General features: G+C 40.6%; 1 protein-coding gene across 1 annotated transcript; it reads right to left on the bottom strand.

Annotated features, from left to right (window-relative positions):
• Positions 1-1,563: 1,563 nt before the first annotated feature.
• SPTY2D1 (SPT2 chromatin protein domain containing 1) lies at positions 1,564-25,958 on the bottom strand. Its single transcript, XM_073347303.1, has 6 exons — positions 25,801-25,958; positions 13,355-13,469; positions 10,972-12,723; positions 9,755-9,914; positions 6,801-6,878; positions 1,564-5,459 (listed from the first exon to the last, which is right to left on the bottom strand). The coding sequence occupies exons 1-6, from the start codon at positions 25,858-25,860 to the stop codon at positions 5,363-5,365; spliced, it is 2,262 nt and encodes a 753-aa protein (XP_073203404.1). The 5' UTR covers positions 25,861-25,958; the 3' UTR covers positions 1,564-5,362.
• Positions 25,959-27,187: the final 1,229 nt, after the last annotated feature.

The raw sequence follows: 27,187 nt of genomic DNA, 5'->3' as shown, positions 1-27,187 counted from the left end.
AATCACTGGAACCCAAGATCCTTTGTCTGATGTATATAAAATGGACAGAAGTACGGTGGCACCAAATGTCAGAAACTAGAACATTGCCACCAAATTTGAGGAATTAGGAGGCTTGAAACCCTAGTTTGAGGAATGCAAATAAATTCAGAAGTGGGCCCTTGTGCTTAACATAAAAAAAATAATCAAAGCTCTTATTCTCTCTACAATATCAATCTGCCGTGAACATGCAAGTATGCAGAACATTTTGAAATGAACTTGGCTACCAGTCTCACTGCACATGGAGCCAAGTCTGCTGAACCATTCACCAGCACCATAGCAAGCAACAGGGCAGCCTTCAACAAACTTAATCCAAAGGACAAGTCCATCAGAAGGGGGAAATAAGTGCTAGTGGCCTGCTTTTCACCAAAAGAGGAAAATGGAGGAGTTGAGCACAAACAGCACCTGAAATGCATGGGCTAATCTGAAAAATTTACCAATCTGGAGGAAATGCCGGGGGGGGGGGAGGAGTTGGGAGAGGATGGAAACAGTTCAGCTGACACCAGCGCAGAGAGCTGTGAATGAAGTTTCCAAAGGCAACCTAAGAACCAGATCTGTTCTGGGGAAAGCCACTGACTGTAGCCATAAAAAGCCAAAAGAAAAGGAGTACTTGTGGCACCTTAGAGACTAACCAATTTATTTGAGCATGAGCTTTCGTGAGCTACAGCGTAGGGAAGGCTTGACATTAATAGTCCCATTTACCCTAGGAAACTAATTACATCCTGCACAAAGACAAAATTACAATGTAATATGCTCAGTGTATCCAAGAATCTAGTGATCAAGAAATCTGACAAATTATTTTAAATAAATTAAGTTGTAGTTAAGCGGCAGAAAAGGAAACAAAACCTGGAAAAACCACAGCTTCAAAGCAAAACAAGGTATTAATATTAAAATATGATCGCCCCTGGAATAAGTTTCTGCTTCTAAGTGTACCCCAAAAGCACTAACCCATTCTGTTCTCCCAAAAAAGGGAAGCAGATGACCTGATTTCCACTACCTTGCATCCTGTGTATTCATTTACCCTCATGCAAGGAATACAAATTGCTACCAAATTAGAATGGTACTGATTTACACCCAATTTTCATAGAAGAGAACAACCATGAGGGATGAGGCAATGGAGAAACAGGCTCCAAATCTTTTCTATTTCAGAAGCTGGTCAGTAACAGGGCAAAAAGTTTGTCATAATCAGACCTGAAACTGTGCATGGCACACTGTTCCTAAAATTCCCCCTGTGGGCCCCATTCTTGTCAGCAAAACGAGGCAAAAAGTCTCATTATAAATACGTTGGGCATACGGATGGAGTCAGCACTGAGTGGAGGGATGGCCTGTCACGGTGCAGTCTCAAAATTTGCTTTTCTGAATGGCTGAGTTACCCTGCTAGATTTTCATACATTGAGGTTGGCTATATGAGCACTTGTGATCACTTTTTTCTTCCCCTTCAGGACAACTGGGGCTCACCTAGTATCCTGTAAGGAGTCTGGGAGGAAAAAAAATTGTATAAATCTTATATAAATTAACGCAAACCAATGACAAATATAAATAAAATGTTTAATACCTGTAATTTATTATATACATATGCAAAACTTATCTGCACTCTGCATGTGCAAAAGTATACACTTTCTTGCCAGCACCCAGAAAACAGTTAAGCTATGTAAGTTTTTACCTGATTTGTCACATTGTGTAAAAAGACACTGTGCACAAATGAAACCCCCAAAGAAAATCAGAGGCTAAAACAGAAAGCATTCAATTACACACTGACAATTCAATATTGCATCACACTCACCAGAATAAATAAAAGTCAAGTATATTCATCACAATTTAAACACCAGTCTCTCTCCATATATTTTCTCTCTCTGTTTTGGTCTCCTGCTGTATTGGGAAATATGCTTCAGATACTAATTAAGTTTCAAAATGAAAAAAAAAAGTTTTCTTGCACAATTTTGGGGTTTACACAAAAATAATTCCAGACTCCAGTGAGGAGATTTCATATACTTTGAAAGATTTCTACTTTAAAGCACAGGACAGAATTGCACACTAAGGCTTCCTGTGATATGCACTACCCTGACCTCCGGACAGTGCTGTGATGTGTAAGCACAGCTGAATTGTGAATACAAAACATTTTCAAAAAGTTGAATACAAAGTGCCTTTAATTTCTTTTAGTAATACAGGTAAAGAAATAGCTACTGTGACTGTGCAGTTGAAGCCTGACCTGGAAGGGTTTTATGAAAACTAATCATTTCAGACTATCAAGTTGAAAGGATCTGTCATCCGTGATAGCAGAAACAGACTAACCTTTACTTTTTTATACTCCTACATTCATGAATAGATTTTTTACACCCAATTTAGTAAAAAAAAAAAAAAAAAAAAAGGCACATCTTCAAACACTGAATTAAAAATCTAAAAACCAAAAAAAACCCCCAAACGTTTAATTACGATGAACGTCACTGGCTTAACATGTAATCCTTATAAACAGGAATAGGCAGTGTTTTGTTGTTGTTTGTTTTTTACTTGAAAGTCTTTTGAAGAGTCATCAGATATTGACGACATTAACAAAATAAAATTAACTATCTGGTAGAGAGTAAACAGACTTTTGGATATAAAATATTTTTTTAGTACTTTCCTAGCTGATTTACAAGCAGTAAGAATGCAGTAGATGTACAAAGACATGTTAATTAAAATATAGTAACCTGTACAAAGTTTGAAAAATCATTAGTAATCCATACTAGCTATGAGAAAGTATTTCCTGACTGCAAAGATGAATTAAATTTCTATATGAAATATCAAAAAAAAAATTAATTATTATTTTATGAGGAAACAAATACAGCACAAGGTGTACTGTGTTTGAGGAAGGTTGGCAATGGAGATGATATTCCAGTTATATTGTATAAGACAAATGACAACACAGTGCTTTCAAGATTAAAGAGTTGAACTAATCTTGTAATAGTGGTTAATTACAGCATATCTCTGCCAAGTACATAAGTAAAAAAAGGATAATCAGGGCTTTATTTCATCTATTTTTATCTGAAATGCAGATTTAGCTCTAAACTGAATATTTTAGAAGTGTCATTTTCTAATATACACTTTTGAAAATGTCAGTGGATCAAACAGTGAATACGTTTTTCATTTCCGAAGTTTTTTTCAACATTTCAGATTATTGTTTGGGGCTAATATATAATTTGGGCTGACAAAGACCTAGAGGTTCAATTCAGTTTAAAAAAAATGAACAGCAACTTGGTCATAGTCCCAACATTCAGTCATTGTCTTGAGTGGATAATTCTAGAAACTACAGCAAACAATTCAGTTGGTCCCATTAAGCAGAGCAAACATACAATGACATGTAAATAATCAACCAATCAGGTTACAGTATCTTGCATCATCTCAAATATATATATATGTATATTGAGCAGGTACAATAGAGATGGACCAATTTTTATGTTATTCAATATACACAGTTTTTAAAAAAATACAGAGGCGCACTGGTAATTACCTTCATTTGGGTATCTGTCAATTACTACTACACAAACCTGTAACAACTATTCAAAGGGTTCATTCATTTTAGCAATGTATTGAAAAGATGGAATGCTACACCACTGCCAAAACAGTTTATAATAGGGACAATGCCCCCTTTTTCCTTACAAGTCAGGTCACCTGCTGCCAATATTGGTCCTTCCACTTTGATGCCAGAATTGGTGTTTCTGGAGGCAGCAATGACATGAAATGCTCTCTGAGAGGCTAAGTTCCCTCCTTCCTTGTGTATCTACTCATTTTGCATGCAATTTCTCTTCCCCCACCTCTTCCTTATTCCTTGGCCAGTCTCTTCCATTTACCCCCAATAACCTTGTAACACTTTGCCAAATGCTTCTAGCATTAGAGGTTAGCAACAGTTTCAGTATTGAATGGTAGAAGTCCTACTAACGGAGAGCTAATGCTTGAAGCAGAGTAGAGCAGTGATCCAGGCTTTTTGATGAGACCACTCACTGTGGTAGCGTGGGGGGATAAAAAGTAATGCATCATTAGATTAGGGCTGTGAACCCAGAGTGCAATCGCTGCAGATTTAGATGAACCCTGTGCGTATTGTTTACATGCTTATTTTCTGAGAGGAAACTTATCTTTGTAGTGCATAGTTTGACATAAAGGTGCAATATGGGCATCAAAATAGAGGGCAGAACTCTCTTGATACTCATTACATTTGAATTTTTGGTTCGCTAAAATTAAATCAGAAGTATTCACTAGTTAAATTCAGGATGACAACTGCAAAGTTATTTGATATCACAGAGGAATTGCAAATGCATCTTGGCTTGATCATAAAAAAAAAATCTGAAAATTCTGTATTTCACACAACTTAATTCTCATGTACTCTTCCAGACTTTGGAACTGCTTGCATAAATAACTGTTTCATATTTTAAAAACCTGATTTTTAATGCAAGAAAAAACATAAAAGTGTACTGTACACTCAATATGTAAAAACAGATGAAACTGTAAAACCAATTTTAAGATTTACAGGGCAGAAAAAAATTCCTTAGCATTTGCTTGAGCCAAAAAGCACTAGTTATATACAAACGCTGCAAATTCCTATTTTCCAGGAAAAAGGTTTATTATTTGTGTTTTACTGAAATCGGTTGGCACGGGCATTCCAGACATAAAAAACGCCAGTGTAATCTTGGTCACACTGGTAAATGCAAGGTATAATGAAAGACAAGCATTTTTTTTAGAAATCGAAGGTTCTTCTGTTTAATTACTATTTTTGTTAAGACACAAGGTTCTCAAATCAGAAAAACATCATTTTATTGCTTTAAACAATGGCTGAAATTTACAACCAAGCTATTTTGAACAGAAGATATTTCAATATTTTGAGGGATCCTAACTCAGGAGATTTAAGACACAAAGCAGTACTTTTATCTCTCAAAAATAACTAAGGAACATAAATGGCATTCATCTTTTTTTTTTCCACATGTCAAATGAAGAATGCAAGTCTGATTTACTGGTGTATGGGCCCACATAAATCTTGCAAGCCAGTGCATAGTTAGTCAATATTTCTGCTGGCATTTTGAACTAATTTAGTTAATGGAAACTAATTAATAGCTTTTATTCCAAAAATCTGCATTAGTTTATTTTTGTAAAAAATTAACCCTGGCAAGTATTAAAAATAAATATTTTAGGGTCAAACTAAAGCCTTGTTTTTCTATGCCCTTTCCTCCCTTTACATATTTTCTTGCTCACCAATAAGCAAATAAAAACTAAAGTTGTACTATACGAGGAGCTGAAATATGGAGGCAAAGGGGTGACCAGGATAGTAGAAAAACAGAACAAAACCACTATAAATCAGTTAACGTGTCCTCAGCTTCTTTGCCTGCCTCTTACGTTTCAATTCCTCCTCTTCACGTCTCAGCTCTTCTAGGTCCTCTTGGACACCAAGTCTCAAACTGCCAAATAAGAGAAGATATCAAATCGTTTACACTACTACTACCCAGGAGACATTAACGTGTACAACTCCTGCTCTCCTTTTCATGTAGAAAAAGTAACTAACCCAAATTTAGAGTTTAAATTAAAGTAATAAATACACCAAGTATTCAAATATTTGAAGTTTGGCTTAAGACATTTTTCTTTTTAAATGAAAGCTGCAAGGTACCCAGAAGTTTAGGTTTGTTGGGTTACAAAGATCTCTCTCCACTTCAAGGATGCACAACAAGCCTAGGATATTTGGTTAAAAGCATTTTGGGGTAGAGAGAAAGATATTTTGCGCAGGTGCTTTACAATTAATACCACTCTTTCCTTAGACTTTTAAGGGGAGCATCTAAAACCTTCAAAAACAGGTTTTTCAATTAAACAGGGAGCCAGGTGATCAACATTGAAAAACCCTTGTTTCAGGGTCCCAATCACACAACCTGGTGAACAGCAACTGCTGTGTAGCATTCAAGTAATTGATTGGACAGTTGGTCCCCATAACTCCATATTGCAGGCTGACTAACTTTGTGAGAAGATTTCAGAGTAACAGCTGTGTTAGTCTGTATTCGCAAAAAGAAAAGGAGTACTTGTGGCACCTTAGAGACTAACCAATTTATTTGAGCATAAGCTTTCGTGAGCTACAGCTCAAGCAGCTGTACCTGGGGAAGCAATCAAGACCTACTGGCCAACCTTGGGGTGAGAAGCTGCAAGTATGCAATACATAACACACCTTTTAAAAGATAATGTAAAGGCCCAATAATGGAAACAGGAAACTTCTGTAAATGTCTCTATATTTGAGTCCTGGTACTCAGTAGCTGGGGTAAAACACTGAGTAGATTTTATAACTGCACCACATTCCTCTTCAAACCATGCAGAAAATAAAAATCTACTACAGACTGTTGGTCTGTGTCATATTGCCATTGAAGAGAGGCCCCAGATATGCATGACTGAAATTCAAAAATCTGCTTTATTTTTCACTATTTTATTATTACTATACTTGCATTTCTGTGTCTGGACACTGTTTATATATGCATTTACTAGTCAATTCCTTTTTCCAGCTCTCAAGAATTAGCAAAATTCTACAATATTTAAGTGATAAACCACAAGGTTTGTTAACGTTTTTTGACTGGAACTATAAGACACTTAGGGAAGATATTTGGCCTTAAGTTGTATGTAAGCCTGTTTTCACAAAGCTTATATTTAGGACCAGATTTCACCCGACAAATGTCCATTTTAACTCAGCTGCATGACTTAAAGATTCTAGTACAGTAGTAAGGAGAAGAAAATTCTTGCTACCAAAACTTAAATCTAATTCATACCTCCTGGCTTCCTCTTTCTGTTGCTCTTTCCAGCTGCTCTCCATGTAACGTAAGGCATAATCACTTTCATCTTTATATCTGAAAGCAAATACTTATATTTAATCCAATATAATGAGAAACAAAAATTAGAGCTAGTCAATACTAATATATATGGCTGAATTATGAATAGGCATGTTTTTTTAAAAAGCTTATCCTGATATATACCCAATTACATTTCTCCAAAAAATTAAAATCAAGTTTTAACCCACTGAATAATAAACATACTTTAACTTACTTAATCGAGTATTTGTTAACCCATGTTCAATAGTGAATTACAGAAAGCGTGTCCTGTCCTATGCAGCACATCTGACACTTGACATGGCCCATTCCATTTAGTTTCTGTTGCAGTGCTAACTATATCAGACCTGCTGTTGAAGGTCCAGGTGTCCGTAACAGCATAATATGGAAAAGACTGAAATCCTTCCTAGTATTCTTCATTAAAAACTAACAAATGTATCCATATGATTTAGTCTTTGAGCCACAAGACCAACATAGTAAAAGAAAAGCACTTGACAGTATGCCAGGTTTTTTTAGTCTCTTATTTGAATAGTTTTGCTCTTTTTCTTATCTAGGACTTTGTACTGTTTAGTTGCCCACCTTCCTTCTCATCCACCAAAAAAAGACAAATGGAAGTCAAGTAGAAACCAAGTAGGCAACTGCTTCCTCCTTCACACAATTCAACAGTTTGAGGGGGTTCACCTCTTGTGGTTGAATAGTCATGATATTTTAATGACAGCCATACTGATTGGTAAGACAGCTGTGGAAGAACAACTGCAAGCAGAAGAGGATAATATTTCTGCTTCACAAATCTTCAGGTCAAAAGTGTTCGCCTGATACTATTCAAACTAATTAATTCATATGGTGGGTTATGCTTACATGGCAACTCTATTAGGGTTGCCACACTGTGCCAAAGAAAATATTGTTTTATCAAGAAAAACTGAGGTTTTTGAAATATCATTACGTTTAAAAATATACCTTAAGAAAGGAGGCAGAGTACGAAACGAGGAAAATAAAAGGTTTCATTTCTTGGTCAGTGTGTACATATGTTTATTGCTCTATGCAACAAATATATCAGAGGTTTGACCACCTGACAGAACAGTTAACACAAATTGAAGAGCTAGTTACAGAGCTTGACCCTTAGGCAACAAGATACTATAATGTTGAATATAGCATAACTATTTAGAAGAGAGTCTTACAGGCTTCCATAGAAGGCATTAAATACCACAGGGCTAGAAATACATATTGTCAGGTATCACATACGGCAACGTGAAGAATTGATAATTTCGTCATTTATGTTCTATTACCACAAAATTTTATATCATTCTAGTTTTTAATCAAAACATCATGCAGTACTTCGTCAAACACCTTACAGAAGTCTGAATATATTATGCAAAACTATTACTTTTATCAACCAAACTTGTAATCTCATGAAAAAAAGAGATATCAAGCCAGTTTGATAGACTCTATTTGCCATAAAGCCGTGTTGATTTGCATTAATTACATTACCCTCCTTTAAGTGTTTATTAATCAAGACCCATATCAGCCACTCCGCTATCTTGCCTGGGACCCACATCAGGCTGCCAGGCCTATAATTACCCAGGACATCCCACTTATCCTTTTTAAAACTTGACACATCATCAACTTTCTCCTCATCTTCCGGACCTTCACCAATGCCCCAAGACTTATTGAAAATCAACATTAATAATCCAGTGAGCTCCTCAGTCAGCTTTTTTAAAGTCTTGGATGGCAGTTATCTGGACCTGCTGATTTAATAACGTTTAACTTTAGTAGCTTCTGTTTAACACTCTCCAAAAATACTTGTGGAATGGAAAGCACGTAATCACTATGTGATTAGACTATAACATCTGTTTTACCCCCAAATACAGAACAGGAATATTTTTTGAACTCTTCTGTCTTTTCTGATTATTGATAATTCTACCATTTCCATCTAGTATTAAACCAATAACATTGTCAGGGGATTCTTTTTGTTTCCAACATATTTTTAAAAGTCCTTCTTATTGTCCTTAATTCTGCTGGCTATAGATTTTTCCTTGTGTCCTTTTACTTCCATTATCAATTTTCTCAAAAAGAAAAGGAGTACTTGTGGCACCTTAGAGACTAACCAATTTATTTGAGCATAAGCTTTCATGAGCTACAGCTCACTTCATCAGATGCATGAAAGCTTATGCTCAAATAAATTGGTTAGTCTCTAAGGTGCCACAAGTACTCCTTTTCTTTTTGCGAATACAGACTAACATGGCTGCTACTCTGAAACCTATCAATTTTCTACAATTCCTAACTTTCAATTTATATTCATCACTGTCAACATCTCCCTTCTTCCATTTGTTATATATTTTTTTTATTGTTGCCTTCACTTCCCCTCTAAATCAGATTGGTTTTTTTTAACTAGCATGACCTTCCACCTCAGTTGTTGAATTGTGGACATTGGAGCATTTACTAAGATGTTTTTAAATGATCCTCAATTATCATTCACATTTTTTCTGATTAAATTCTTCCTTCCAGCTGATTTGGCTCATAATTGTTTTCAGCTTTGTAAAGTTGGCTCTGTTAAAGCATCAAGTATATATATGGATATAAGTGTGTATATATATATATTATATATATATATATATATATACATACATACACACACACACTCACTCACTCTACTGGTTGGACTTTCTTCTGCTTGCACATTATAAATGTGATCAAGTCATGATCACTTGTAACTAAGCTACCATTAATTTTTAGTTCTGTGATCAGTTCTTGCCTGTTAGAACAAGGTCTAATAAAGAATTCCCCTATGTTGGGTGCAACACTAAGTGTTTAACAATTTACAGTTTCAGAAGAAAAGAGCTGGTCAAACAAAATTAATGTAGGACATGAAAATATTGTTACATCTTAATTTCTCTTACTTATTCCGATCATAGCCAAATATTTCTCGAATATGTTTTGATATTTCTTCCTGGGGTTGCCCTTCATCATCAATGAAATCATCCATTTCAGAATCATATTCCTCATCATCTTCTATTTGTCTTTTATAACTTATAGGTGGAAGAGAAGGCCTTGGAAGACCTAAAGAGAAAGAGTAAAAATATTTACGACTTTTGTAACTCATGTGTTACAAAATAATCTTCACTACTGAAATGATTTTTATTATTTTTCTATTTATGCTTTTCCCCATTACTTCTCTCCCCTCTTCTTCTTCTTGATAAATGATTTCACTGGACTCTGTGCAGATATATCTATTATTTGAGGTACAATTTGCAGCTCTGGGCTGCAAGACTGAGTTTTTAAAAAAAACCCACTGATTTGGACATTCCAAGAGTCTCAGCAAGAGGAAATATTTCCTCTAAGCTACATGTACAAGACAAGTTTCCCATCATTACAGTCAACTGCATCCCAGAGGAACTGCCAGAATGAAAGGTAAATTTATGCCTGCATACTTGCTCAACCATGGAATTTCAAACACACTGGTTTGCAAAAGTGCTATCCCATTTACAACTGCAAAGATTTTTTTTAAAACTTCACTTCCCCATGCCAACAAGGTGGAGTAAATCCAGACAACACTTACTAAGCATACTTCACAGGTTTGTTGTGGGGCCTAATGTTTATGAAGTACTTTGAGATCTTTGAACAGAAGGCACTATTAAAATTTAATTAATTCTTCACTATTTTAAATGACACCTGGCCTCAGGAATCCTTCATTTCTTTCCCCTTTGGCCACTCACCCACCTACCCTTAAAAAGTAGCTTGTGGTTATAAAAGTTACCTGAAAAGACCTAATTACATTTTTTTGGCTAGTTGGACTCCTCTCTCCTTCCTTTCTATTTATTAATTTTGTTCTTTTTCACTGGAAAAGACCTCACCTATCTGAGGATCTTATTTTCTTGGGTGTAAGTGTCAGGTGAAGAGGAAAGAAATATTGCAATGAGCAGCAAGGGGAGAGAAAAAGTCATATTGCTATTTAGTGGCACTCTTCAGAATGCCATTCTGGCTATCAGATACACTTAGAAAAATCTATCTACAACCTCACTTGCAATTCTGATCAACTTCAACCTCAGAAGTGTGGAACAAGTAATGCATGAAACTTATTTATAACACAAAACATTATTTGCTGAAAACAGCATACCTTGTGGATGAAACACTGGTCTATGCCCTGGAGGAGGTCTCGTTCCATTCATTTGTGCATTACTTGGTCTGGAGACTAGATTTTTAGATGAAATTGTTTCTGATACAACAGTGCACTTAGGTTTTGGAGGTACAACTGAGCCACTACCTGGTCGCCCAGGTCCCATGCTTGAATTGACTGATTTTCCAGGTCCTGTACCCACACTGCTCCCCAGCCGCCCAGGCCCGCCCGTCCCGGCATTGCTCCCCGGCTGCCCGGGCCCGCCCGTCCCCGCGCTGCTCCCCGGCCTGCCCGTCCCCACACTGCTCCCTGGCCGCCCTGGCCCGCCTTTTCCTGCATTGCTGGGCAGCCGCCCAGGCCCGCCTGTTCCCGCATTGCTGGACAGCCGCCCAGGCCCGCCTGTTCCCGCACTGCTCCCCGGCCTGCCTAATCCCGCACTGCTCCCCGGCCGCCCGTGCCCGCCTGTGCCTGCACTGCTCCCCGGCCGCCCGGGCCCGCCCGTCCCCGCCCTGCTCCCCGGCCTGCCCATCCCCACACTGCTCCCCAGCCGCCCGGGCCCGCCCGTTCCCGCACTGCTCCCCGGCCGCCCGGGCCCGCCCGTTCCTGCACTGCTGGGCAGCTGCCCGGGCCTGCCCGTTCCTGCACTGCTCCCTGGCCTATCCATCCCCGCACTGCTCCCCAGCCACCCAGGACCACCCGTCCCTGCACTGCTGGGCAGCCTGCCCATCCCTGCACTGCTCCCCGGCCGCCCGGTCCCGCCCATCCCCGCACTGCTCCCCGGCCTCCCAGAGCTGGAATTTTTAACAATTTCATGCTGAGGGGGTGCTGCACTACCCAGTTTTGTATGGATAGAAGTAGATTTTTTCAGATTAAGTTCTTTAGCAGACTGTAGTTTCTGAGCCCCATTAGCAGGTGCTTTTGAGCTTGGTGTATGAGAGCTTGACCCAAATTTTCCTACTCCATTGACTGAAGATTTACTATGGATGCCACTCGATGACCTTTTTAAAGATCCATTTTGTGTAACTTTTGCTTTTTCCACTTGACTGGATTTGGAAGAAGATGATGACCTTGCATGTTTGTTGCTAAACACAGGCCCACTGGATTTCTTATCAGCACCACACTGAGAGGGGAAGCTGCCTTTTGAAGAGGAATGTTTATCCACTGAGTTTTTACTGAGTTTTGCATTTATAAACTCTTTATGAGAAAACACTTTATTTGAAGAACTTGATGCAGTTACATTCTTAATCTCTTTTTCAGGTTTTTTTTTCTCTTTTTGGGTTTCCCCTTTTTTGTTTTTCCGGTCCAAAAATTCTTTCTCTCTCAATTCTTCTGCTGTTCTTGGCCTTTCTTCTGTCTTTTTCACTACTTTTATTTCTACTGGTTCATACTGTTTTTTTTCAGCGAGCCTCAGAAGATCTACAAAGTTCATAGGGGTAGGAGCACTTTTGGGAAGTGCCTTTGGTTTCACTGCAGCTTTGGATGGTTTCTCTTCATATTCTTCTGGTTCATGCTCAGATTCAGTCTGACTGTATTCAAATCGCTCTGCCTCATCTTCTGTCATATATTCTGCATCTGTGCATCGATCAACACTTTCACAAGTCTGCCTCTTTTTAGGCTTCTCTTCAACAGGAATGCCATTATAGCCATAAAAGTTGTCCTTAGTCCGTGAAGCCATAGCTCTTGCTTTTCGGTCATGTTTCAGTTCAATACGCTTAGCTAGAAGTTCCTCCTTCTTCCTTTTTGCCTCTAGTTCTGTAAAAGAATATCAGGAAAAGATTTTTCAGTCACGTCTAATCTAAATTTCTGGAGATAAAGAATTCCAGAGGGGTTAAGTAAATATTATGAAGAACATGGCTACAGTTCAGTCTGCATAACAACAACTATAGGGAACATACACACAACTTAAAAACACCAACAGTCTGAATAAAGTCTATAGCCAAAAGATTTAAAATTAATCCAGACGAGGGTTAGCGTATCTAATTTTTAAAGGCACAATGTTCTGACGTAAAGACAGGAATCCTGGCTTTTTGTCACTTTCAGACACTGTTAAATACAGTTTTTTCAATATTAAAAACTGTACAAAAGTTCAGAACAATTCCTTGTGCCCTCTCCTGGTTCATGCTATTAGTCCATTCTTGCTGCTTTGACAACGAGTGCAGAAGTGCTGTTGAGCAAACATTTGGATTCACAAAGGAGAACATGCGCAGCCCTGCTCTACAGTGGTTCTGACTCTGCAGGAATTATGAAAGGACATTCCAAAGCGTGGGGATCTATAACAATAATATTCAAAGGCACGTAAGGAGTAGGGTAAAAATGTCCCAAACAGAGTCACTGAAGAAGTTGTTCTCCAGTAGGGAATACTCTGAACAACTTTAACAGGTACCTTTTCCCCTATTTTCTTCTTCTTTCCGTCTCAGAAAAGCTTGCACTGCTGCAGAATGGACACCTTTGACTTTTGGATCTTTTTTGGGAGGGCCTACTGCCAAACTGTATCTTTTCTGCAAAGAGAAAGCAAATTGATCAGAAGAAAACAAAGGTCTTAATATTTATCGCTGTTTTTACTAAGTGGGAAAATCACAGTCAATGAGAAGTTTAGGCTAGCTACACTATGGACTTTATAGCAGCACAGCTGTACACTGCACCTGCGCAGCTGTGAAGTCTCCTGTGCAGCCTCTCTGTGCCAGCAGGAGAGAGCTCTTCTGCCGGCATAATTAAACCACCCCAATGAACGGTGGTAGCTATGTCGGCAGCAGACGCTCTCCTGCCAACATCGCGCAGGTCACACTGGTGCTTTTGTCGATGAAATTTATGTCAGTCAGGGGTGTGTTTTTTCAGACCCCTGACCAACAAAAGTTTTGCTGACAAAAGTGCTAGTGTAGACAAAGCCTCAGTAACAGGGATTTATCTGGCTTTAAATAGGTTAACAATGAAAGGCAATATTCATTAAGCAACAGACTTTAACAAGAAATGAGGCGGCTCTGCATTGCACAGGAACAGGCCCTATGTACAAAAGTCATAGCAAAGGAGCCATTCTGGGCATAAAAAGGACAAGGAACCAGAAAGGAGGAAATGGACGCAAAGAGAGGACAGAAGAGAATCAGAAGGGATGAAGAGGAAAAGGAGGGGAGATTGAAAACGTGTGCAATAGCCACACCAGTGGTCTAGTAGAAACAGCCATTAGAATGGACCCAAATGCAGCTCTACACTCCCCGGCCCAGTAGGGGAAAGGAGTACCACAAACATCACACAAGCCTTTGTCTGGAGAGTGAGGTAATACACCTCACTCTTGCATGACTCCCCCCTTTGCAGATGGGAAGAGTTTACAGGCTTCATCCAGCCTTCCTTGTCTGCCTGCATACAAACTAGAATCAATATAACTACATTGGCTCTATTTTATATGATTAGTTATTTTTGATGCAAATCTGTGTGCGAACCCTAATGTCAGATTAAGCATAATTTCTTTGGATGTCATTTAATTTGGTAAAAAAAATCAATTTACATTACATCCAAATAGGATACTCTTAATCCAAAATATGTGTCCACACAAAGATTTCCTCTGACATAATTAAAGGTGTGAAACTGATGTAGTTATTTCAGTTCCAGTGTGACAGCAGTCAAGCCCTTTGACTTAAGTGGTTACTATCACACAGAACTTTCAAGGAGTGGAAGAAGTAAAAAGGAGAGAATTGGCGATTACTGGAACTTCTTCCCTCATACAAAAGAGGCTTCAAACTAAAAAGGGTTAGAAAAGGAAGCAAAGGTGACAATGGATAAGATAATGGAAATAGAGGAAATTAGTTAAATCCAAAAGCAGCTGGGAGAACCAAAGAAAGGTAATTTTAGAACATGTATATCTTCCTTTCTGCTAATAAGCAAAAGCCTTTAGCTAATTGGACAGCTAGGTGAAACAAAATTGCTCTAAAATTTTGAGATTCCTCCCCATTTGAAAGAATTGCCTGGGGAAATGAGCTGAAAATCTGCCATATATGAAACCATAAGTATTCCTACAGCTGGTAGTGTGCTGAAACACACCATCACTGGTTAGTCTCATTCAACAAACATCATGACCAAGACACTTAATTTAAGAAATAATTTTACTGGATAACATCTGGAAAAAGAAATCTATGCCCAAATACCCTGGAGGTAGAAAAATTGGTTAGCAGTGTAATTTTACACATACTTAAGTATATGTCCAACTGGAGTTTTTCAGCTCTAATTTCTGATGAAGACTGCCACATACCAACACAAATGCTTTGCGTGTTTTACATAAAAATACAAGCTTGTGTTAAAACAAATATGTATATACTAAGCTTCAAGGTTCAGAAGATCATTTCTACTAAGCACTAAGCCAAAACTGGTTCTTAGAACACCAGCTGCAAGGCTCCTGTAGCAGCTGTTTAAGAGTTGCCTTTTAGTAATTCCTGAAATTGCTAAAGCAAAACTAAAAAAACCACAATCTCATTTCAGTAGCAAAACTTGACATTCAGCATCAAGTTAAAGAGCTTTCCAGAACCTGAATGTATCTACTGATAGATATGTCTACACATAAAACGTATCTTCACAATCTGAGGACTTCTTGCGAACCCCTTACTCCTTTGAGTAGTTAACTCACACAAACAACAATCCTTTGCACTTGCAATTGAAATCCATGGGACTAACATTATTAGTAAGGACAACTAGAGAGAGTAAAGATTTCCAGGGTTCATTCGAAAGGCACCAATAGCAGTTTTGTTAGTTGTTCAACTTTGCTATTAGGTACAAAATAAACTGTCCGGGGAACTAAACAGTTCAGGGGATCTGCATTGGGATACGAAGTTTTTCACATCTGGGTTTTTGGTTGAAATCCAGCCCGTGTTTGTAGTGGGTGAAAATATTGCCATATAACAATTCTTCAGAGGTCTATGGGAAATGAGTTGGCACCTTCAGTCCACTGCTTATTGGACAGATATTTATACATCATCAAGACTGATCTTTCTGTTGACAGTTTCAGACGTTAGACCTAAAACTGAAAAGACAAAGACTGAACTACTCTCTCGTTCTTAGAGGCAATCCTTCCAGAACAAGGTTGACGCACCCTGGTGAGCAGTTTAGAGAACCCTGCACTGCTACTACCGGGTTATAGTCTTGCTCTGTGGATGATTTCATTCCTAAAGCTGATAACACATTTCACCAACAGAAAATTTAAATTTGAAAATTTATCATTCAATTTCTACAACTGATTTTAAAAAATGAATGTACAAAAAGGAAATTTTGTTTAAGAGTTTTGTACAGAAGGACCTCTTGGAAAAAAATGCTTCTCATATAGCAGGGCGAAATGCAGAATGATCCATCACATTAGAAAGGCTTATAAAGAAATTAAGCGTTAGAGAAGCATTTTTGAGCACTGTATTACAATACAACAAAATACACTGCTTTCTGGTGAATAAGCAGCTCTACAAGCAACCCCTCTCAACACCATTTGTGTGTGAACTTGTAACAAGAGTAAACAGTAATATTTTTTATAATTAGTCTTTCCCAGTCAAGGAAGCTTTCTAAATGTCATTTCTATCTGATCTTGAAGATGCAGCTACAAAACACTGCTCAAATTATTTACAGTATTTCTCATGTTACGAATCACTAGTTCTGTTCCAAAAAGTATTTTCTTCAAACTGTTTGTAAGCATCATTAAATGAATAACCAGAACAGGTTTATAAGTTTAGCTCTGTTTAAAAAATGAATGGTTGGTCAGAAGCACAAAGCTGTTCCAGAACCATCATTCAATGATTAGTCTAAACTGTGAGCTACTCCAACATCAGTTTCCTGGAATGACAGACAAGATAAGCATGAACATTTTACTTTTTAATCTAGTAAGCAGCATCTACACCAATCAAGTTTCACACAGTTATCAGAAAGTTTGTCAAAGGAATGGAGAAACAGCCTTTAGAAAAGAGCAGGTCAAGCTATTCTGGAACCGTGTGCTTCTCAAACTGTAAACACCGATTATCTCTCAGGGTAGCAACTGATAGCAGCTCCATGGCTAAATATTGCTAAAATGTACCACATTGGCTTTGCTTTCTCACAAAATATAAGATACGTTATCAAGGCTCATCCTCTGGGCGTTCAAAGCGCCTGTTCTCAATTGTACACTGTTAAAATATTGAAAAATTATTCATCCCATCAATGAGCTCTATTGGTAGAAGATATTCGCTCCCCCACCATCCTCCTCCATGCTCAGAGGATGCTCATTTTTACCTCATCCTTCCTGAATTCTGCTCACAGCCAACCAACCCCTACCAGCCACAAGCAAGCTGGATGTGGATCCCTCTGAAATTAGCTTACTGTGCCCCAGAACGAAGTGGAGGAGCTGTTTGAGGACTAAGTGTTTTCAGACCTTGTTTGTCCATGAATGAGACTGCACTGGAGTCCCACAGTTAAGCACTCTACATAGCATTCTGAGCTACAACTAGACCATCAAACCAGCAGAATTTTCTCTATGCTGGAAAAAACCCAGTGATTAATTTAAAAAGATAAAGATCTGGGATCTACTGGGCTTAACCTGGTGGATGACAAGTAATAAATGTTAGACTACCATATGGGTGATTTCTGTGCAAATATTAAAATGCCTTGGCTAGCAGGAGCTAGAAGCGTCAAAGTTGCAGCTCATAAATATGGCTGCTTAATGTATGGCCAAAACTTTTTTTGGTTTTAAATTTCCTTCGTAACATAGCACCTTTTCTCTACAAAAGAAACTATAAGGTCTTGATTCAGGGACAGGTCTTCTGGTGCTCATACTAAAGAGTCAGGTAGTTCAGGCTGAAAATTTAGCTTTAGTATAGTTATTACAAAATCCAATATTAATAGAAATGTTTCATAACTTGAAAAAATTAGAATGAATGGTTTGTTTCTTTTTAACCATTCCCTTGCACTGTCTCCAACTCAACAATGGCATTCTGAAACCAGAAAAAGTCTATTTTGGCTGAACAAGATGAATGAAATGCAAAAGATAAACAAGGTAGAAGAAGAGAGAAAAAATTCAAAAATTACTCCTAGTTATTAATTTAAGGTGTTAGTAGCACAAGTTTATTAATTTTTAAAAATAGTTGTAATCTCTCAACTATAATCTCAGAAAACATGAAGGATAAAATACAATTCGAATAGCTAAAAAACAATTTTTAAAACTGAAAAAAACAAAAGCAATTTGAGCACCACTCAAACCAATAAGGTAAACCAGTGGCTCTCAACCTTTCCAGACTACTGTATCTCTTCCAGGAGTCTGATTTGTTTTGCGAATTCCCAAGTTTCACCTCACTTAAAATCTACTTGTTTACAAAATCAGAAATAAAAATACAAAAGTGACAGCACACTATTACTGAAAAACTGCTCTCTTTCTAATTTTTACCATATAATTATAAAATAAATCAACTGGAATATAAATATTGTACTTACATTTCAGTGTATAGTATACAGAGCAGTATAAACAAGTCATTGTCTGCATGAAATTTTAGTTTGTACTGACTTTGCTAGTGTTTTTTTTATGTAGCCTGTTGTAAAACTAGACAAATATCTAGATCAGTGGTTTTCAAACCGTGGGTTGAGACCCAGAACTGGATCGCAGAACGGAAGGGACTGGGTCGCAGTGGCTCTGGTCAGCATTGCTGACCAGGCTATTAAAAGTCTGGTTGGCGGAGCTGCCCAGCTAAGGCAGGCTAGTCCCTACCTGCTCTGACACTGCGCTGTGCCCGGAAGCAGCCAGCAGCAGATCCGGCTCCTAAGCGTGGGGGAGGAGACGGGGTGCCCAAGGGACTCCATGCACTACCTCCGCCCCAAGCACCGGCTCCGCACTCCCACTGGCCGGGAACTGGCCAATCAGAGTGGAGCTGGGGGGGAGCAGTGCCTGCGGGCAAGAGGTAAGGAGAGCCCTGCAGCCCCCCTGCCCAGGAGAAGGACCTGCTGCTGGCCGTTTCCAGAGCACAGTGCAGTCACTGGACAGACAGGAAGCCTGCCTTAGCACCCCCGCTGCGCCACTGACCAGGAGCCGCTGGAGGTAAGCCCATGCCCCCATCCTCTGCCCTGAGCTCCCTGCAAACCCGGTGCACCTTCCTGCATCCCAAACCCCTCTTCCTGGCTCCATCCCAGAGCCTGCATCCCCAGGGCAGAACGGTGACCCCCTATTGCACCCCAATCCCCTGCCACAGTCCTGAGCCCCCCCTCAAACCTAGAACCCCCTCCTGCGCCCCAAACTCCTCATCCCCCTCCCACACCCCAACCTCCTGCCCCAGCCCAGGGCCCCCTTCCCACACCTCAAACCCCTCATTCCCAGCTCTGCTGGGTCACGGGCATCAGCAATTTTCTTCAACTGGGTGGCCAGAAAAAAAGTTTAAAAAACACTGATCTAAATGAGTTGATGTACTCCCTGGAAAACCTGTGTGTACCCCCAGGGCTGAGAACCACTGAGGTAAACTATTCAAAAACCTCAAAGTTGATGTTCATTTGGAAAATTTCCTTGACCAGAGTCTTGAATGTCTTTGCTTACAGGGACAACTAAAAAAAAAAATCCGTCTGAACTTTTTATACATGTTATTTTCATAAAACTTATTATGGTAGCTAAAAATGATCACAGAAAAAATATTTTCCTGCTTACTCTATCCGTTTGACAACATTTATCAATAGCAAGTTTCACTGTTCCCTCCATATAGTTATTTCTCCTTGATTGTGTTGGTCTTTTACATAGCAAGAGATTAATACAAAAAAATTAAAAGTCAGATCCCTACATACACATTTTTGTCACAGACTCTGCTGGATCCTAGAGCTCAGTTATGAAAGAAAATCAAGCTTAGAGTTTAAAAACAAACAAACAAAAAAACCCCCTTCAGTCCAGACCAGCATTTTGTACCACATCCTATGGCTTGCCCATTATCATATGGAAGTTGGTCTAATAGAATGGTATATCTAGGCTCTGGTTTATGAGGTAGGACGCAGTTACATGAAACCATGTATGTGTGGAATAACTGTGGATAGGTGTGTCATGTTTTTACTCATCACGTCCAATCTTCATATTTCATATGCAGAAATGACATGCCCAAAGTTTCCACTGCCCATTAGAGGAGGTAATACACATTCCAATGACCACCAGTAGATCTTTTGAGTCTTCAACTGCTCATAGCCTTTTTCAAGGATACACTTTGGGTTATAAGCTCTGTTGGCTAGATCTGTTCATAGCTGTTCGTGCATTGGTGCTACTTCTCAGCCAAAGAAAGAAATTTTATAGGGATGGGGCTTTTATAATGGTGCAATATAAACCATGTTACTGACAGCCGTGTGTCTGCAAATTCCGCCGGAGGCTACTTCTTCAACATTCAATTTGCACTATACCCATTTAGATCCATCAGCATTAGTCCACACGGTTCAATTTACTCACTTACCACATACCTAAGTCTGGTTTACCATAAAATAACATCTCTTCAATTAGTGCAGGTCTGGAGGAAAGTTGTTTCAGTTTTGAGTGACCTCCACGAGATTTAAGTGCTATTCTCTTTCAGGTTTCAAATTGCTGTGTTTTATAAATTCTCTATAATAAGGATTGGCCCTTCATCAGAAGTAGAAGAGATCTCCTTTGTCAGTGGATTTCAACCTGGGGTCTGCAGACTATCTCTAAGGAGTCTGTGAAAAGTTTTCATTACCAGAGAACAATGGTTTTCAACCATAATCTTAGACAGATTATGTCTAAGATTTCCAAAGCGGTCCACACCTCCATTTGAAATTTTTTAGAGGTCCACAAACGAAAAAAGGTTGAAAAGCACTGTCTTATGTGAAAGCATTACAGTTACTGATGAGAGGTTCCTGGCAGCAGCCAGAGCACAGAACTAAATAAAGGGGTGATTTTAGTTGTAACTATTCTCAAAGTGTGTGTTAAAATGTTTGTAATTTTATTTTGCATATTCAATATTTTGCACTTTTGTAGTACCTTCCATCCAAATATCTCAAAGTACTTGATCTCCATTAAGCCAAAGAACACCCCTGTGAAGTAGAGAAGTCTCCACTTATCACAAATGGGGAAATGGAGACAAGAGTTTAATCCTGCACCCACTGAAGTCAATGGTAAAACTCCCATCGATTAATATGGTGCACAATCAAGGTACTAATGCCCAAATCCTGAAATGTATTTAGGTTCCTAAATTCCATTGGCACAGATGGAAGTTAAGCGCCTAAATACTTTCGAGGATCTGGGCCTAAGTGACCTGCCTAAGGTCACACTAGAAACCTGTGCTGGAGCAGAATACTGAATATATAGTACTGAAACCACTGTACAGCATCATATCTACAAGACAGGTAAAAATGTGCTTGCAGCTGCACCACAAGGGGCATATCACTTTTCTGCAGCTCTTATGGAAACTTTTGGCAACATCTGCCTAATAAGCTCATTAGCCAGGTGTATATACTCATGGTTGTATTTACTGATAACTTTACAAGGCGTTTTCTTTAAAAAAAAAAAATCCAACATATCCCTTACCTTGTAATGGGAATACTCTCCGAATTAAACCACTACTTACAACATTTTTTATTATTTCTGAACTTGGTTTTCTATGGGGAAATGAACAGATCTACAATTTTACTGGGACATGATGCAATACTATCACTCCCCATCATCAATGCAAATTCCAAAGGGACACAGCCTCCGTGCAGCTCAAGTACCACTCCAATTATCTTTAGCTAAGTCCTTAAGACAGTCTGGCTGGATGTTCAGTCTATGACTCTCTTTGGCAATCTTATTGTGGCACTGAAGCTTTTGATGACTGCCTAATCACCAGCTATGTAGCACCATTAGTGGGCAAACAGGATTTGTAATTTGTTATACCATCACTGTTTTTAACTAAACATATTTTTCTTTTGATAACGACAAATTCAGTGAACTTTCACACAGATAACCTTTTATATAAAAAAGTGATAGAGAACATCACTTTGGCTTCTAGCAAAGGGCAACTCCCTAGAAACTTAATAGGATGAAGCAATTATAAACCTTTTCTACTAAAATCACATTTAAATTCAAACATATATGTAGAACCAATACCAGTTATGCACCCAGAAAAGGATGTTGAATGACTGATCAAATGTTCTGGCTGATGAACCAGAAAGTAGTGTTTTTGTTCCAGTTTCAAGGCAGGCTGCCCACCCAACCTCAGCATTCCAACTCCACCTTAATTGCTCCTCTTAAAACAACAATTTATGGCCAAGATTGGAGCCAAGCTATCTCTATGCTAGACCCAATTACAGCCCCTCCTCTCTGAATTGTTGCATAGAGTTCAAAAGTCTGGGACTCAGAGGCTCTAGATCAGAAGTGGGCAAACGACGGCCCGTGGGCCACATCCGGCCCATCAGACCATTTAATCCGGCCCTCAACTCCTGCCAGGGAGCAGTGTCGGAGGTTTGCCCTGCTCCTGTGCTCCAGCCAGGGAGCTGGGTCGGAGGCTTGCCCCGCTCCGCGCGGCTCCCAGGAAGCAGCCAGCATGACCCCCCGCCGGCTCCTATGTAGTAATGCAGAGGTGTGGCCAGGCAGCTCTGCACACCGTCCCATCCACAGCTCCCATTGGCCGCAGTTCCCTGCAGGGGTGGCACCTGCAGACAGGGCAGCACACAGAGCTGCCTGCCAGCGCCTCGGAGCTGGAGGGGGGACATGCTTCCGGGAGCTGCTTGCGGTAGGCACCACCTGGAGCCTGCCCGAGTTTCCCCCCCCGCCCCCGGAACCCCAATCCCCTGCCAGAGCCCTGATCCTCCTCCTGCCCTCTGAACCCCTCAATCCCAGCCCAGAGCCCCCTCTTGTACCCCAAGCCCCTCATCCCCAGCCCCACCTTAGAGACCTCACCCCCCCGTGCCTCAACACCCTGCCCCATCCCTGATCCCCCTCACTCTTCTGCACCCAAAACCCCTCATCCCTGGCCCGGCCCCACCCCAGAGCCCTCACCCCACACCCCCCAACCTGGAGCCCCCTCCTAAACCCTGAACTCCTCATTTTTGGCCCCACCGCAGAGCCCGCACCCCCAGCTGGAGCCCTCACCCCCTCCTGCAATTTCATGAGCACTCATGGCCCGCCATACAATTTCCATACCCCGATGTCGCCCCCGGGCCAAAAAGTTTGCCCATCCCTGCTCTAGATTCCATTGGGAAAGCATACAATAATTTTAAGGGAAAACTGCAGCAAGACACTCAAATCGATATTCCAAATACAAGAAGGAGATTGGTAGGGAAACACAGACAGATTCTGAAGTCTGGAAGCCAATGAATGATACATAGATGGGAAAGACTGCAGAGCAAGCTTTCCAGTGCCCTTAAATTGACAGTCTCAAATACCCAGCCCTTCTGCATTCCCTCAGGGACATTAAGCAACCTGTTTTGGTTTTCCAGTTTTAAAAATCTTGTTGCCAATGACTTTATTCCACTCAAAATACTATGTTGCAAGAACATTAAGGTTAAAGCAGCAGAAGTCAGGAAAAGGCTACAGTGAATCTATGACCCTAATGAGCATGCACTAAAATACGGTCTAAGTTAAAGACCACATAGCAGTTCTAAAAAATTCAAATACACTTTTCTACAAATCAGATGAGTATGCACAGCATCCTGTTGTTTTTTTTCCCATTGTCATAAACTGGAACATTTTGTCCTTTACTGACCAAGACCTATAAGTCTTCATTAACACTCACATACTAAAAACTTATTTATAGTAAATAAGCCTTCCTTGAGTAAAATTCAGGGAATAAGTTACTAAGAAAAAAGCTAATGTAGCTGTGAATTTGTGGCCTTTATATGCCAGGAAGTTTTGCTAATGACTCTGTATGGTACATTTAGCATGAAGTTATGATGCGTAAATATGGTTTATTGTATACCTTTCATACAAATGGCTTTCATAAACTCAGGCATACACAAACATCTTGTATTACTGTGATCTAAGGTTATAGAAAAATGTATTAAATTGCTTACACCATATGTGATCATTAAAGATATTGCAGAGAATACACAGAAGGGGGAGAGTTACCTAGCATATGAAACCATAACTTAATTGACTTTCCATAGTGTGAGTCCTTAGTTGTACAACTTCAACATTCTTGTCACATAATTTCTTAAGGTTTTCTAAAAGAAAAAAATAAAACAAATTGTTCTTAACTGTCCTGCAGGTTTGCAAAGAACTCACAATAGCATGTGTAAATTCTATAATCTGGAATTATTCTGCTAGACCCCACTAAACCACATTGTCCCTTACATTTGAAGTCAACAGGGGTGCCTTAGATGTCTATCTTCAGAAGCCCACAAGAAATAGCCTCTCCTATGAACCTTAGCAGCTGCACCTAAAAGGCCACACAGTTCCCCCTGCACATCTCACCGAGAAAAGCAACCCTACCTAAGCCCCTCCGCACTACACAGATGGCCTTGCTTACAAGCAGAAGTTGCACTAATTTCACCTGTATCAGTGCAGGGAGACAGGGAAGCCTCAACTCCTGTAAACCTGAAATGCATTTTTTCACTCTACAATTAAGTTAATCATGCAAGTAAATCCTGCTGATCCGGCTTCCTTTGAAGACAATGGCTATGGCTAAACACCTATTAAAAGCAACAGAAGCAGGACTGGGCCCTTGAATAGTATAGACCCTCTGACATGGAACATGAGAGCTGTTTCAACAATGCATCGTAACAACATACAACTATTTAGGATAGGCAGCAAATACAAGTATTCCATTAAAACGGCAGGAGAAAACTGAGTAGACAATGTAATTTTAAAGGTGTAAGACATCTAACTACTACAAGACACAAACAGATCAAGTGTTAGGGATAGAATACAACATACAGGCAAATGAATTACCTGTCAAGACAAAAGTTAAAGGTTCTGTTTTTCCTGCAACTGCTGATTCCTCACTAATACCAAAACCAAATGCCTCCACCCCAAAATTTACACCAAGGTAAGTGAAGGTATCAAATGTTACCAGGGAAACAGAACCCCAAAGCTCTGACTGAAGAATGGACAAGACCACTACAGTATTTAGCACCAGTAAATTTCCTTAGCTGGCTGGAGTGATCACTGCTGAAAAAGGAGAAAGAAGTTCCTTGCCCTCTCCAAACAGGTACACTATGTTAGAAGTAATTTCAGCCCCTGCCAGTCCAGGGTAGCAGAGACAGGAGCAAGGGAATGCAAACCATCTAACACAGTACTACCACCAGGCCACTTGCCCCCTACCTGCTTTCAGATTTCACCTGTACCCATTAATTGGCTCATTTTATCCATAAATCTACATTAATTCCACATAAAACTGATTTTATTCCGTTTGTTGTAAAAGCGAACAAAGGCGGACATTCATTTTGTCTTAAGAGAAAGAAATTAACCCCAGCACACTGCAGCCCTCCACCGGCCACGGCTGCCGGCTTCATTTCACAGCAATCCAAGCTAGAGAAGCTCTCCGGGGCTGCCTCGGAAGGGCGCTGCTCCCGCACGGGCTTTCTTTCTGCATCGGTGTCCCACGTTGCAAATAAACGTCAACTGTATTTTAAACGCCAGCGAAAAGGAGGATCCAACCCGCACCCCAGTAACTGCGGCTCCCTGCGCAAATTTCACCTGAAGGAGCGTCTCCTTTCGGGCAGCTGGGCAGAGCAGGCGGGGGACAAGCCCCCTCCGCCCCCACAGCGCCGAGAGCCGTGGCTGGAAAGGCCCCCGCCGCGCGGCTCCCGGGAACGGACAACGGACTCTGGGGCTGGCAGGGACATCCAAGGCCCGACCCAGCCCAGCCCAGGCCCCCTCCCGACTCGCCCCAGCGACCAGCTCAGGTCCCCCCAGCTCTCCCGAAAGCCCCCCCTCCCCCCGGCCCTCACCGACACGGCGCTCAGCCCCTGCTGCTCAGACGCCACCATCAGGATCTCCCGGAAATCCATGTCTGCCCGGGGCAGGCTCCGCTCCGGCGGCGAGACGGTCCCCAGACCTCCCAGCTGAGGAGGCCTCACTCCAGCTGCAGCCCCGCCCCGCCCCCCCCCCCCCCCCCCCCCCGACCACTTCCGGCCCCTTCACACTGACGGCTGCGCCGAGCCAACTTCTTATATGACCTCGTATACGTCAGCACCTTCATACGTCACTTCCTGGCCAACGTCACATTCCCCCCCGTGCCTGGGACACGTGTAATCAACAATACGTGACTTGGGTTCTATCGGCTCCACCCCTTCCCCGCTGCAGGGAGACAGAATCAGGGCTTTAGGCTGCGCCCTCAAGGTGCGGGGAGGGGACGGGATCAGAGCTCTGGCTCCCTCCCACAAGGAGCGGGGAGGGTGGGGGAATAAGAGTTACCCACCAGGGTACGGGTAGGTGGAAATCAGCTAAACAGTCTTCCCACCTCCCCAACCCCTGCCCTTAGGATGCAAGGGAGGGGTATCAGAGCTACACTCCCTTGTCCAGGATGCAGGGAATTGGGGAATCAGTGGTACCGGCTCCCCGCCCTTCTCAAAAAAAGGCAGGGAGGAGAGAATCAGGCCTCTACACCCTCTCTGATGCAGTCTGGGATGGTGGCGGGATTCAGAGCTGCACAAGAAGCCCAAATATTCCTAAACTAATTAAAAATTTAAATTCCAGGTACAAGTTCTAGAACATGCTGCAAACTACTCCCTTCTCAGCCTGGCATCACCAGTCTTGCTAACTTGCAGTTTCATGGTGACTTCTGTGATACTTGGTGTTTTTCTTAAAGCATCGGTTCCTGGAATCGTGATTGTAACGGGTTCTCAGTTTTCATTTTTTAAAAAAGTAATTTTTAGCTCCTCTGGTTGCAGAGAAAATGCGACCTCTAAAGACTCAAAAGCCAGACGGTTAATGAAAAGAACCCAATTTTTGTTATCTTTTTAAACTCTCATAATTTTAAGGTGCTCTCACGATTTTAGGGAAGGGGGCTGATTCATGCCTTTTGAATGCTTGCAGTGGGAAATACTGCATCACAAAACTTCAAAAGGGCAAACATATACTTCAGGAAAGAGTGTGTGCCATATACTTCCAAACCTCTCCTTTCTCCCCTGTACACACATAAATTGGACTCCTAAAATACTTGATAGCCTAACAGTACTCAGAATTCTATACAGGAGCAAAATCTGTAGCCCAACTCTAATTGCAAACTTCATGACTGGGACAAAATCCCAATAAAAATCCCGTATCTGCAGTTCTGCAAAAATTAGGAACTCTCATGAAGACTGTAAGGCAATTTCACTTTGGCTATCAAGATAC

Source organism: Lepidochelys kempii, chromosome 6, assembly GCF_965140265.1.
Source record: "Lepidochelys kempii isolate rLepKem1 chromosome 6, rLepKem1.hap2, whole genome shotgun sequence".
Taxonomy (NCBI): Eukaryota; Metazoa; Chordata; order Testudines; family Cheloniidae; genus Lepidochelys; species Lepidochelys kempii.
This window is presented reverse-complemented; position numbering and strand designations above follow the sequence as displayed.

What these genes read in the sequence shown, in the direction of transcription:
- SPTY2D1 (XM_073347303.1), bottom strand. Translation starts at nt 25,860, where the DNA reads ATGGATTTCCGGGAGATCCTGATGGTGGCGTCTGAGCAGCAGGGGCTG. An exon ending in AGAAGAAAATAGGGGAAAAG is followed by an intron (nt 12,724 to 13,354) that starts GTACCTGTTAAA and finishes ATTCTTTTACAG; the next exon opens with AACTAGAGGCAAAAAGGAAG. An exon ending in CAGAAAGAGGAAGCCAGGAG is followed by an intron (nt 5,460 to 6,800) that starts GTATGAATTAGA and finishes CTTATTTGGCAG; the next exon opens with TTTGAGACTTGGTGTCCAAG.